The following is a 14280-nucleotide window of genomic DNA, read 5'->3' as shown; positions in this document are numbered from 1 at the left end:
AAACATTACTGCAGCCCCCCACAGGAGCCTCATTATGAAGTCATCACATCATTTAAACTTCTCCATTTAATGCCAGCTGAGAAAATCTCTTCACATTTCCCATCATCAACTAACACCAATATTTAAACTCATTTAAACTGTAATGTCTGCCTAAAGTCACATTTGCATATACCTTGTGTAAATAAAAAACTTCAACCAGAAAAACTTTCCAAAAACCTAGAAAGTGCACAATATTATATTATATTTTACTGTTAAAAAGCTCCATCTTTTACACCACTTTGTCTGTAAAAGCTCCTTAATCCAATTCAAAGGTTCTCTGACGGTGGAAGAGCTTTTTTTTTTACAGAAAATTCAAGCAGAAAAACAGACTGAGTCCAGAATAAATTGTATAAGCAGAATACGTGTGCTTAAAAGAGGATGGTAAAAAAAAAAGTTTCAACCAAAAGTGACTACAGTAACGGTATTTGATGCGTGGGTTGGAGTAGGGAAGAGTGGTGCCCAGAGAACAGGGACAGCATCGCCCACTCACCACAGCCCTTTCTGATTTGGAGCTTTTGCACTTTGTTTTTCTCACATATTGTTGTGCGCTCGAGGTGACACTTGGTGACGCACATGAATTCGAGCTCAACCACTTTCACGCACATGACAACGTCCACACCTACTTTTAAGCAAACAAGGAGCACTTTTCCAGACAAACAAACAAACAAAAACAAACAGATAGGAGAGAGACGGAACAGCCAAACCAACACAACAAATCCTTACATTTCCATCACAGTTCGACACGATACACAGCAGCTGCTACACAAACAATATTAGCATGATGGCTAAATCAGTTCAAGCTTTATTTCATCATGTTTAAACAAAGAGCTTCATAGCAGCTAAAGCGAGACTTCAAGACGATTGCTTTGTCCAAACTTACAACTTAACAAAAGCAGAAACTTTCACTTTTGAATTTGTGGCATTTTTACGTAAAAAAAAAACAAAAAAACAAATAATATCAAGGATTGCCAGAAACCTTTGTATCCAAAGAAATAAACGTGGTGCAGGTACTGAGAAGAATGTTGATCTCGTCTTATGTCTCTGCAGAGAATAACAGCCAGCTTTAACATGGAGGGCTGAGCTCCTTCTTCTTATAATATTTCTTTTAAAGGCTGAGGTGTCTATCAGATGCAATTTTAGTCAAATTTTCAATGAGGATAGAAGAGAACGCCCTTGGTTTAAACTTCAGTAACCACTCTTTAACAGCTGGCGCAGGAGAGCGTAACTCAGTGAAGGGTAAATCTTGAAAAGTCAAGGCACACCTTTGTATGGAAAAGCTTTTCATTGTGAAGTTTACTTTACACAACTTTTTTATTATTATATCCGGAGAGAATAATAAAATTTTATTCACCCTATTCAGTATTTCTTGAACATTAGAAGTTTAGCTGAGTAAAACAGTGTCTGATGATAAGAAAGGTCTCGAGTCATGAAGTGTCACCATTTTATCTTCCATATTCTTGAATATCTACAATATCACAATTAAAAAACCCTTCAACTAATAAAAGCTCTGAGACTTTGTGGGCATGGCTGCAAAAAACTGGGCTCTCAAACTCAAACAGCACATTTGTTTCTGCTCCTCCAGATAAGAAAGAACTTCATTATGAGATACAGAAATTAGAAATGCAGCCTTTATTATTGCACACTTTACGAGTGTGACTGGGTCTCAGGAGCAAATGTCAAGAAAACATGATTCATGCAAGACTTTATTCTTAGTATCGACAATTTGCTCAGTAACTAATCCTTTGTCTGAGAAAATTCACTAAAAAAAGCAACCACGTAATGCCAAAGTGAACTAATATCATATTCCAAAGGTCAGCGTTTATTTAATCATCATCACACTTGCAACCAATGACAAAAATGGCAGAATATTATTGTTTCTTTAACTTTGAGTTCTTTTCCCCCCTTTGTTAATCCTAACAAACGGACTCATGGGACACATTGAAAACATTTCATCTTTCATCCATTGATTTAATTTGTTAGGATTACCATGTCATGGATCCCTGAAAATCTACTATAGATACCTTTTTCCTTGGCTCTGTTTTTATTTTGTTTAGCCAGCTATATAAAATGGTTTTGAATCTGAATCTTCATAAAAGCTGGTCTGCAACTGGAGCTTAAAGAAAAATACAAAACCATCCACATTATTGACGTTGGACTGCTGTAAAATAGAAGCTATTTTATAGGTTATTTTTTCTTCCTGAATGTTTGACATCTAAAACAATTATTTAATAAGATTACATTAACTTATACAAAGACACAAATAAATGCATTTTAATTACCTTTAACGTTCTGGTTGGTGCCCAGCCCGTGCCGTCAATTGAATGTTCTCTCAATAAGCTGCAAGGGAAAAAAAAAAACAAGACGGGTACAATTATTTTAAAGTTGCACATATCCTAAGACACTTTGTGGCTACTCTTTGTCTGACTGTATCTCCTAATGCCTATTTATAAGTCTGTTTCCCACTCTTGCACTTTAAGAGTTGTTAACATGGCTTCTATTACTCACCAGCATAGCAGTAAGTGCTTAAACAAAGAGCCACTAAAGACCTCTTTTTTAGTTTAAAAACACAATCACTCCTCATCTGAAAGGCTTCTTCAGTTCAAACTAAAGAAGAACGAACGATAAACCCCAGAACCAATAAAGGAAATCCAGTTGTCTTCAAGTATTCAAGTGAATCTACAGAAGTAAGAGTGGGGTTATCCATCAGCTTATTACCAGGAGGAACAAAGATGGAAAAACAAAAGGAGGTTCCACAAGAGAAGATGAATCATGGAGACAAAACAGACACAATTACCTTAAACAGATCTCTCCATTTTCTGTGATATTAGGATGCCATATTCTGGTCAGACATCTGACTTTAGGAGGCTGGAGATTGGCACAATTAAAAGAAGAAATATAGAGTTTATTTTAATAATTTAAATCAGTTTTTTATCCAAAGCCATCAAAAAAAAACAAAAAATGAGTGTTGTACGAGGGTGGGATCGGTCCAATTGTAAGAATATATGCTGACTGGCCAAGCAAGTTACTCTCTCAGCACACACCATGTTTAATAAAGAACAGGTTATGATACTGAAGAAGCTTCACTCACAATTACCAAAATGGAAAAGTTCATGAGTCTATATTCAACATAAACACAACAAGATTCTTAAACAATGCTATAAAAAAGGTAATAATCAGAGATAATGGGTTAGGAAAAGCAGTAAGAGGCACAATCAACTCTTCTTTGTCTAATCCCTGTTAGTGTCCATTATTACTGGACTACTTACCACCATGTTATAGGCTTCAGGGACATCTATTTCAAACTGAAACTTCCCACTTTGGTAGTAACCCTCGTCTGAAGAAAGACAAAGACAGAAGACAATATTCAACAGAGAGTTATAGGTTTATGACAAATAATAAACAATTCCTATTAGACAAAGATTATCATTGTCATACAATTGAGGTCAGCATCATCACTATCAGAAGCTTTAAAATTCTGTCATAAAAACTTGAATGTGGCAGTAAGTTTCAGGGTTTTACTTTTGAAGAAAAAAGAAAATCACAGCAGAATTGATTGTCCCTGATGTGTTTCTTTTTCTCCAACAAGGACAGAATCTGTGCATTTGTCATTGAAACAACACAAGGTAGCAGAAGCAGAAGTAAAGAATCGTTGAACTTTCTTCATAAAAGTATTTTCTGTTTGTTTCATGTCAGAGCTCTCTATAAAGGCTCCTGCAGAGATAGCAGCATCATAATAAGGCAGAAGCTGCATCCTTCCTCAGGAAAACCTCATTTGATAACATCTGTAGGTCAACAAAACACTGTCCAGATATTGGTTTTACGACAAAGCCTGATTACGGCTCAGGACGACCATTTGGTTCACCTTATGAAGCCTTTTGGTCTTTAAAGGACACCCTGAAACGAGCTGAGTCAGGGTTCACAGGGCGTAAAGTTTTAGGCTGAGAGATTAAATGCCTGCTGAGCGTGTTTGAGCTTTTACAGGTAGACTGTCTCTGACAACTTCTGACTGAGCCTGAGAGTCTAACAGGAGGGGAAAGCACTTAGTAAGTGGCCGTGTAATGATCATGCTGTGGGTGTGCACATGAACATCTAATGAGCTCTGCAGTCTGAGGAGTCAGCATCCGTCAGACCTGAAGCTTCTGTCCTAAAACCTGCCGAGACAATACAGACACTTAAACAGTCAGGCATTTTAAAGTTCAACAAAGCAATACTTACGGGTAATTAGCAAACTTCTACCTTTGCCGTTTATAGCTTGACACAATTTACAAAATTATTCAATGTCTATTACACAAAGACAACAAAAAATGTCTGGGTTTAAGACCACGTGACATCTGTTAGGTTAACATGCAGTCTTTACCAGTTTTCTGCTGGTTTTACTGGGAGTAAAATAGCTTTATTGTTTGCATATATTAAAATTTTGTCCTGTCCACCCCGGAAGGTAAATCATTAAAGTAAACAAATGTTTTGGCTGAAAAAATGTCCAGAAAAATGTGATGGGGAGGACTAAAGAAAGACTAAGTTAAAACCAAAGCAGGGATGGATGGCCACAGAAAGGACAAGAAACAGAAGATTTTTAACAAGAGAAAAAAAAAGAAAAGAGGAAATATAAAGTGTATAACAGCAACAGCTAGAGGTGATGAATAAGTTATGAATGTCTTCAGCACGCAGTCTTTGTTGTTTGCACATGGACATATATTTATATTTAAACTCCAAATATCCTGGGTATAAACTACACTCAGTGCCTTTGAGACAATGACATTTGTCTCAATGTCTCTTAAAGCAACTTCCCTTTGGGATTAATAAACTGAAGAGGTTCTGATTTCAGGATGCACAAGTGAACGGTTTAAAGGAAAAAGCTGTTTTTAAATGCTGATAAATAAATCAATAGGTACTCCGCTTATTAACACAAAATAATGCCTCATAAAACGTTCGCATATTCAGAGGTTTGCTGAATTATTTGTTGGCATAAAAGTGTTAACATTTACTCAGAAAGGTTCTGTTTGAAAAACATTTAACAACCAAATATATTTACTGCAATTATGATTCTCCCCATTACAAACATATGAACTGAAGGCTAGAAGTTTAAATGTATTTTAGTGAACATTTCTACTGTTTCTGAAACAGTTAGTGAAGACAGAAACCTAAAAGTAGCTTATTTCTTGTACTTTTATTTGCCTTATTTTACTATTTTGTATTCAGTTAGAGAAAAGGGAGACCAAAGGAATACTTTTTAAAAAATGTGTCATTTTCATAACTAAATATTGCTCACTGCCTTGCATGTCGCACAACTTGGTAGTGTTCAGTGTGTGTTGGGGCGACTCTCAGCTGCTACCGCTCCCAATTTTAGCTCAATATCTGCCATTTTGGTGTTGCAACCATCTTGAATTTGGTTGACTCCAATAGTTAATCAGTCCTAGATGTTCATCCAATGATTATTTTCTGAGAGTTTCATCAAAATCTGTCCAACACACGTTCTCAGAAGGCTTCTACTCACCAACTGGTACCAAATATAATGTTTATAAAAAATATCAATAACATGTATAACATAGGCCATATTATTACAACCACACAGCTAACAGTAATTTGGTCTCAGAAACAACTCGTTTCTTCAAGATATCAACTCCCCTAGACTTCTGGGACTCAGCTGTGGTTTCTGACACTAAAGTTTACTAAAAGTTCCTCTAAATTAGTATTTTATAAAGAAAAAAAATCAGAAAAATTAAATGATTGGTGTGTGAGAGCATATATTTAGGTGTCTAGAATCAAAAAGATAAGTTTCTGTAAAATGCCCACCTACACAGCAGTGTTAGAGAATGTTAAATATTTATTGTTAACATTAAATAATGGAAAACAGACATATTCATGTCTTTAAATATAACCTCTTGCTGCCACTCAAATTCCTCCACTCTCTGGTTTAGATTTGATCAGAAATTTGGTATGCATCTTTCTGTAGCTATATGCAAAACATCAGTTATCGCCATGCAAATCAGGCAGAAAAGCCTAAACATGGAAAAATGAGGCGATCTGTGGATCAGTTCTTCTTCCATCTGTGCACTAGTAATACTTCAAACTGACGGGTCGGATCGTGTTCACCTCAGAGTGTTGCTGCTGTCCCCATTCCTCAAAGATACGGGGGGTCTGAGGCCACAAAACAAAGCTGCTGCGTGAGAAAATAAACCATTTTTAAAAAATGAAAAGATAATCCAGCTGAAGGGACCAATGTCTTGAACTAAAGTTGAGTAAATAAATATAAAGATTGTAATAATGTGATTAAAAAGTAAACCTGTACATTGCAATATTAAAGAAACTATTTTTTTTTGTTTTGTAACTTAAAATAAAGTTGTTTTCACATCTGCACTGGAGTTTGACATGGTGGTGAGTAAGATCAGAAATGTCCACAACATTTCATCTAAACTTCTCGTGGACATTGTCTTCCAAAAGTCCAGAGGAAGTGAGACAATGTGCAAATCTAGGAGCAATTCTCCAAGGTCCATTTACTGCAAGTATGCATTTTGGTAAAAGTTGCTGCCTCGTATTCTTTTTCTGCTGACCCGTGTGCTGCTTTAAACTCCGCTCATCAATACTTGGATGGATTTCGAAACATGTGGTGCAGATACAAAACACGAAAACAGGAAGTCTCATCCATCATTCCAGGTGATATGAAGGATACTTGGAGGTTTCTATGCTGTCCTCCCTCTCTCAGTTTCCCTACAACTTACTGTAGGTCTCATATTTCACACTAAGAGGTCTCCTGCAGAAAATCTCCCTCTGAGAAGCCTCCTGTAATGCTATAAAAGTCATTTAGAAGCTAGCATTCACGCTGCATTTTTGAAGAAAATGTTAAATTTTTCTAGTTTAAATAGAAGCAAGGCTGCACAACTTATCAAATATTTACTCTCATCTCAATATCAATATTGCAAAAGACTGCTTGGACTACCTTAAATCATTGGGGATTGTCTTCCAGGAGCCATACATTTACGCTCTGATTACCAAGATTTTTGTCCAATCAGATGGACTCTCACCACCCTTGATGCCCATGTTGATGTCATGAAGACAGAACAGAAAGACAGGAGTGAAAATGAGAGAAGAATGTGGGTTTATTGGAACTGATATAATATAATACTGTTCATTTTTTTAAGATTGCACGGGTCCAATTAGTGGTACCAGCTTCTCTTGTTACCACATTTCATTAAGTTACTGGCCTCTCTTTGTGCCATTAGTAAAGTTAAAGTGTAACTCTGCCCACAGCTGTGCTGTGTTAATTGGCTTTGTATTTACATATATGATGTTAATGAATGCTAAATAAAAACTGGAGCATTGAAAAGCAGAATTTAAACACTTGGAGAAGCACTGTTGATACCAACAATATTTGAAAGCAGAAGAAAGAGGCACAACACAGTAAAACAATCAGATGATGGAAGACAGTGATGGAAATACAGTATTTGTTTGCTCCATTCAGCTGTTTTTATTCATATGAATTGAATAGAAATAATTTGGATTGTGATTGCACTGCATATAAATTAATTACCAGGTAATTATGTGTTAATTATGACAGCCCAACCTCGGCATGAATAATGCTGAGCTCGAGTCAACAACCCATCAATCCCATCAGATATGTAAAAGATAACAAGAACAGAAAAAAACAAAGTTAACAAAAAGGAAAAGAAAAACGACGTAAGAACTCCTCACATAGCCGCGAGCTACATTCTCCACACAACAAGTCAAGATGATTTTACTTTACATCACATGTGGGGTACTTGACAGCCTGGACCCTGAGGCAAGCATCCTGTGCATTTTAACATTTTCTGCCCTGCATTATATCAAAACATCTACTTTCATTCAATTAGAACAATTAAAACAGCCAAAAAAAAGTGTCAAAAAACTAAAAGCACATACTGTAACGTTATATGATGTTTTTCCATGCACAATTGCTATTTATATAAGATGCAGGTGTCTGTTTAGTTTAGTAAAAAAAGAAAAGAGAAAGGAGCATCGGATGATGAGGTTTACTGGCGGTGTGTCAGGAGAGACAGACGTTTTAAATAATTCAGACAGTCTTTCTCTGAGAACTCAATTTCCATATCAACACGTCTTTAAAAAAGCGCAGCACCAATCATTTTCTATAACAGCTGATCTTTGCTTTTCTCTGCAGATATCGCTTACAAAGTTCTCTGTGAAAGCTAATCTGAAGTCACGGTGTCTGTTCGAGGGGCAGAGTGGTGGATGGATTACTCACAACCGTAAAAAAAAACATAAACATGGATTCAGCTCCTGTTAAATCATAAAAGTAGTACGACACATAGGCTGAATAACACTGACTAATAAGCAGAAATCATTACAGAAATAAAAAAGGCCAATAAAAAAGTGAGAAACTAAAAATTTAAAGAAGAGACTCCATGTATTTTTAACTACATTAATAGAAAAGGGTGATTAAAACTTATTGGGACCTCTAGGTCTCATTAGCCATGGCTCGTTTTAATGATTTAACTGTATATTGAGTTCATTATCATTTAAAATCATTTTTAAACAACAAAGTGTATTGACTAATGACAGCATGAAGGAAGCAGTAAGATCTCACCTGTTCTTTGTATAAATATCACATTTCACAGCCTTTAAAGGTTCGCTTGGACCTCGTGTGACATTGTTGGTCTCTGCTTTTTTGTGTCATGTCAGATTATTAACAAGATCAATATGATTTATTCTGGTTAAACTGTTTGGGCTTTTTTTAAGCTTAACTGAGCAGTTGTGTTTCTGAGCTTCTGACCACATCTGTTTGTGTATTTTGTGCACTGTTCCATACATCATTAGCAATAGAAACTAATAAAATTTAAAAAATGAATAAATTAATAAAAAACGAGAAACAAAGTTAGAAGAGAGCAGCTCAAACTTTGACAATCAACAATTTGGCTCAATTTTACCAACATGGTGCTGTTTAAACAGTGCGTACTAACACTTTATTCACTTTTCATAACTAAATTAGCATTTCCATCATTTTCTATCACTAATTAAAACCAACACAAGCAAAAAGAACAAGGAAAACTGCTTTAAATTTGTCTCAACTTGTGCGTCATTATGCATTTGATGTTTGCCGCTCTTTCTAAATGGTAATGAGACGGATTTAGACAGAGTTTGTCCATGACAGGAGGGGAACAGGAAGTGACGAGTAAGACAGCCTTCTGGTGTAATTCCACATCAGTGTGTTTGTGTTGTACAACACTCGACAGGTAGCCCATTTAGCTCCGAACACTGCTGAGCAAGCAGAACGAACTTTGGGATTGATGAAAGTGCAGAGGTAATGCAGAAATACAAATGGAGCTCAGAGTGCCTTTCAGTGGGAATGAATACGCACAAAAAAAATCAGAGACAAGCTGCTAACACCGACAGGCTCGCTCTCCATACGAAAACTGTTCCCTTCAACCTGCAAACAATATTAACACATTTCTGAGGGGTTTTCTTCTTCTATACTTTTGATTTTAAAGTTTTACACTGCATGTAGCTTTATGTAATATTACCAAAACAGAATGAAGTAAATGTATGAGGTGATACAGGACAAAAGAAGAAGATTCTTCTTACCAGGAGACACTGACAGCTGAAAATGATGCAGCTTGTTCTCATCTGGGAAACTGGCTTTGCATGTGCCTGCAATGTGACGGGAGCAGAAACAACATTTATCAAGTTTTATAGTCAGGCGTTTGAGTCAGAAGCAGCTCCATGAAGGTTTACAATAACATCTTATTACTTCCTTTGAGGTATTAAAATCAATAAACTGATTTCTTTCCCATTAAGTCCTTTTGGAAACCACAATTTGTTTCAGCTGTATGACTAATAATTTGCCTTTAGCTGTCCCAGTGGCACCATATTCCCCCCTGGTGTTTGAGGACAGGTACTGCCTGAAATATGAAGAACTGCAGAGTGACTTTTTTGTTCTATTTTTCTTCTCGTTGATGTGTTTTGGGTTGTGTAATCTAACTGAACAATGTGACAATGATCTGTTCAGAGTTTATTAAACTTGAAGGGGGAAATCTCATTTGTGTTCGAGCACGGTGAAGCAGAGATCGCTCGATTATCTCCAGATTGTCACAGGAGCTCAATTACTGACTCACCACGGCATCTGACGGATAAAAATCTGAGAATTTCTTTTAACATGAAGGAGTTTAAAACAGGATTTGAGGCAATGACTTTTATCTTAAAAACATAAGCATGAAACGAGGTAAACAAAATCAAACTAATATAATGCATTCCTCATCCACCTGGTGCATTTTTACAGAAATTAAAGAAATGCTGAAATAGCTCCTTAAATATAGCACCAAAAGACATTTCTCCAAAAGGTTCAATGTTCCTCCTCATCTCAGGGTCAACAAAGTCCTTTTTATTAAATCTGCTTTGTTTCTTCTGCTCTTTTTGATGAATAATTGTTCTGGTTTAAGCTTGAATGTATTCAGCATGTAAAAACAGATATGAAATGACTGATTTATGTATTTACCTCAATGAAAATATGTGAAAAAACACTGAGAAAATAAAAACATTCTTTAATTTGGATACCCAAACAATGACAAACCAAATAATATAATATATTAAAGACATGTACGTCAGTGCTTTCATTTGAAATCCAAAGCTTCACCTCATGTTGCTTTGAATCCATCAGTGAATTTAATTTGCCTTTAGTTTGCCTCTTATTTCCCTCTTCTGCTGAGCAATGTCCTTGTTTCTGTCAGACAATGCTGGTGTACTGATCAGGTAGGCTATGCAAATGAAATTATTTATAAATCAAATCCTGCTGTTGCTGTGCACAGATTATCCAGTTTTAACAGCATCCAGTCAAAACAACAGACAACAGAGGAGTTACAGGCAAAATGGCAGCAGTGCTTCTTACACCCGAAAGCAAAATAACAATTCTTTTCATGGGAATGTTGTTAGTTTAGTTTTAATAAGCTGTTTTGTTGCCATCTGACAGGTGGTTCTCGTCAGCACACACTGAACAGTAAGCGTGCTACGTTGAGTCAAACCAGCCATGATGAACTGACCTTGTGCGTGTTTCTGACTCTTCTGGTGCCTAATAAGGCTGATGTACACCACAGAGGAAACTCTCAAATTAAAGCCTGTGCAGCGTAGAAGCTGTTTGAGCAAATATCTCCCAAGGCCAGAAATAAAACGAGCGTTAAGCCCCCTGAGACCCTCAGCAAACATGTTTATATTTAGAACCACAACTCATTTTCTGCTTCATACAGAAAGATTTATGTGGCGGAGCTGGAAATCTACAGCATGTTGGACTTTGATGAAAGCATCAGAAGGAAACAGGTTTTTTGATACAAACATTAGGATACTGAACAAACTTTTGACTTATGTTAAATTTTCAGTTAATTTGCCTGTTTACTGGTAAAAATGTTATGATCGAAAGTCATGACCCACACCTACAAATAGCACAACAATTTGCTAATAATGACCAAAAAATATTAATTTATGAGTACACAAATTTAAGGCATACTTACTAGGAAGATTGGCTTCGAGTTCTGCTACTTCTGTTGGGAAAAAAAAGAAAAATGAATTAAAATTAGGAAAAGAAGAGTAAATATTGAGGATGTGGTGTGTATCCATTAAATGTACTGCCACATTTGTTGTAACCTCACTGATTTACTTTGGAAGGTGTAAAAATGCTTTTTCTGTAAACATTATTCAACTGAGCTTAGTATGAGATAAGTCTCTTCAGGATGTTGGTGCCTAAAATATCAAGTGGTTGGAATAATGCATAGTTAGGCCAATATATTCAAAGAGCTAACAATCCAACCCTTCTGCTTTAGACAAAGCTTTTCTGCAGAATGTGTAATGTACAAACTGCACAAAAATAAGAAATAAAAAGAACAACATTTGCATGAAACACATCGTGGCAGGGAAAACCAGCTGGCGAAGACGGCCATGAAATGAAAGGATGGTAGAAAAGTAAGCAGATGAAAAGAAGGAAAAACAGGACATTGTTTTTGCTGGAACTGGCTCTGACTCAGGTTCTGTTTTGTTTTTTTCCAACAGTTGTTAAACACCTGTTTGGCACAAAGACGTGTCCGTGAGCAATCTATGTCATTGTTTTAGCCTGACAGGAATTTTCAATTTTCAAAATACATTTGAGATGAATGAATCTAATTAAGAACATAAAAATCCTTCGTGGAGGCATTTTTTTCCCTCCATCTACGTAAAAAAACCTGTAAAAACTTGAGCTAATTAATGCCTCCCAGTCAGACAGGTAATGTTTAGTCTAATAAGACTAAAACTGAACTTCTTTCATGGAAAAGGCCTCTTTATAAAACACATTTTGATCAACCTTGACCAACTTTACACATCAGTTGGATATGATTAGAAGGATTCCAAGAATAACTTGGAATAAAGGTGCATTAAAGCTGAGCCGAAAATTGAATTTTCTGAAGATCATTACTCTAAAATAAGTGAAGGAACCACAATCATTTTTGTTCAATTGGACTGATAACGTTAGGAGGCATCCAGACAGTGGGGGAATGTTTTCAAACAGGCTGTTGCTTCAAATTGAATAGATCTATAAAGTCTGCAATCATCGGTTTAGTCAATAAAAACCAACAGGATACATTTTGCTTTATTGTTGAGCGAGAAGACTTCTTATTATGATAGTGCATTAACTGTAATCTCTATAATTAGATAGATTCACTGGTCTTAAGCCTTTTAAAATATACTACTTTCAGAGGTGGATCAATTCTTCTCCTGCTGACAGTTTTCTTTGCTCCTGCAGCAGAAAATGACTTCATCAAATCCTGGTCCTGGAGGGCCACCATCCTGCATGTTTTAGATGTTTCTCTGCTCTCTTAATCACTCAGTCATTTAAGTCAGGTGTGTCATCGCAGAGAACCGTCTAAAATATGCAGGACAGTCACCCTCAACGACGAGGCTTGGACACCACAGATCTAAAAGGGACTGCAGAGCCCCCAGTACCTTTGGTCAGGAGGCGGTCCCTGATGGAGACCCTGTGGGTGGAGTCTGAGGCTCCGGAGGCACGGCCCGTCTTTCCTCCATCGTCCTTCTTCAGCTTGCTGGCCAGTGTAAGCATGACTGTGCTGCTGTGACACGCCTCGGTCTGCACTGCGCCGCACTGTGCCGTCTGCTGCTTAAACGTCTGCACATAACACAAATCAGGACATGCAGCAAGGAATTTTATTTTATTAAATGCAAAAAAGATACAAAACTCGTGTTGATGTGGTCTGCAATTAAACATAAGTTTTAGAAACATAAACAGATACAAAGTAAATATTTAAAAAGGTTTGCTTTATTTGATATGTGACATATACAGAAGAAGATATAAAAACATGCACTCATTTCATGAATAATAAGCTTAGGAAGTATGGTGGGCTTTAAAAATAAAAGGTTTTAAGAATTTGTAAGATGTACCTTTAACACAGCATAAAGTACCTTGGGTTCTGTTTCTCAAGCACTTGCAGATTCAAAAATTTTATTTCTTCTTTTTGTGTGCTTCTCAATGATTTCAGCTGTGGTAATATATTAAATAACATCAAGATAATTGGTTTACAGGCTCAGCTCAAAGCTGAGGAGGTCTGCAGTGACTCTGCAGGAACAGAGATGTAAAAAAATAAAAAGATGAACATGAGTTGCTTTTTTAAAAAGATGCTGACAAAGCTGCCAACAAAGAGGAGAATTCCAAGCAAATCTGCACTTCACTGTGTTCTTAACAAGCTCAGGGTGGAATGATCTTGCTTAAAGTATTATCAAAAGGTATAAAGTTAATATACAGCCCACTTAAGGTTGTAAGATGTGCACAATTCAGTAACAAGAAACCATCAACACTGCCAAAAAAAATCACACAGAAAGAATGCATGTTTGTAATTTTCAGTAATCCTGTCCACATCTGCTCTATGAAAACATTTTCATCTGCTCTTTAGTTTTTCTCTACATGTTCCCTAAAAAGTGTTGCTTCTTTCAAAGCTTTAAACTAAGAAATAAAAGAAGATTGCATGTAGCTTTCTGTCTTCATTGCCTCTTTACTTCTCATGCTGTCATTCGCTGAAGAGCAGCCAATCACAGCGAAGTCTTTCACAAGCCATCGCTGCACAACATTAACACCTGGGGATGCTCCAATCAAGATTTTTTTTTTGTCCCGAATACCAATTTGAGTCATTTAAAGTTAAGTATTTGCCAGCACTGAGATTTCATCCAATATTTTTTTTACAGCACAGATCTGCAGACTACATACCATAAGTACATCAGAGA

The 14280-nt window shown here is 36.5% G+C and overlaps 1 protein-coding gene across 1 annotated transcript in view; it reads right to left on the bottom strand.

Annotated features, from left to right (window-relative positions):
• The window catches only part of ube2f (ubiquitin-conjugating enzyme E2F (putative)), a 32538-nt gene that overhangs the window by 15389 nt on the left and 2869 nt on the right, over nucleotides 1–14280 (bottom strand). The window contains exons 2-7 of the mRNA XM_017420630.3: nucleotides 12991–13171; nucleotides 11529–11558; nucleotides 9613–9678; nucleotides 3306–3373; nucleotides 2834–2904; nucleotides 2319–2376 (exon numbers count right to left, since the gene is read on the bottom strand). Coding sequence (XP_017276119.1) covers nucleotides 2319–2376; nucleotides 2834–2904; nucleotides 3306–3373; nucleotides 9613–9678; nucleotides 11529–11558; nucleotides 12991–13105 — 408 coding nt within the window. The 5' untranslated portion in view covers nucleotides 13106–13171. The remainder of the gene's footprint in view (nucleotides 1–2318; nucleotides 2377–2833; nucleotides 2905–3305; nucleotides 3374–9612; nucleotides 9679–11528; nucleotides 11559–12990; nucleotides 13172–14280) is intronic.

Source organism: Kryptolebias marmoratus, linkage group LG6 (assembly GCF_001649575.2).
Source record: "Kryptolebias marmoratus isolate JLee-2015 linkage group LG6, ASM164957v2, whole genome shotgun sequence".
Taxonomy (NCBI): domain Eukaryota; kingdom Metazoa; phylum Chordata; class Actinopteri; order Cyprinodontiformes; family Rivulidae; genus Kryptolebias; species Kryptolebias marmoratus.
The sequence above is the reverse complement of the archived record's forward strand: the minus strand, read 5'-3'. Positions and strand labels throughout refer to the sequence as shown.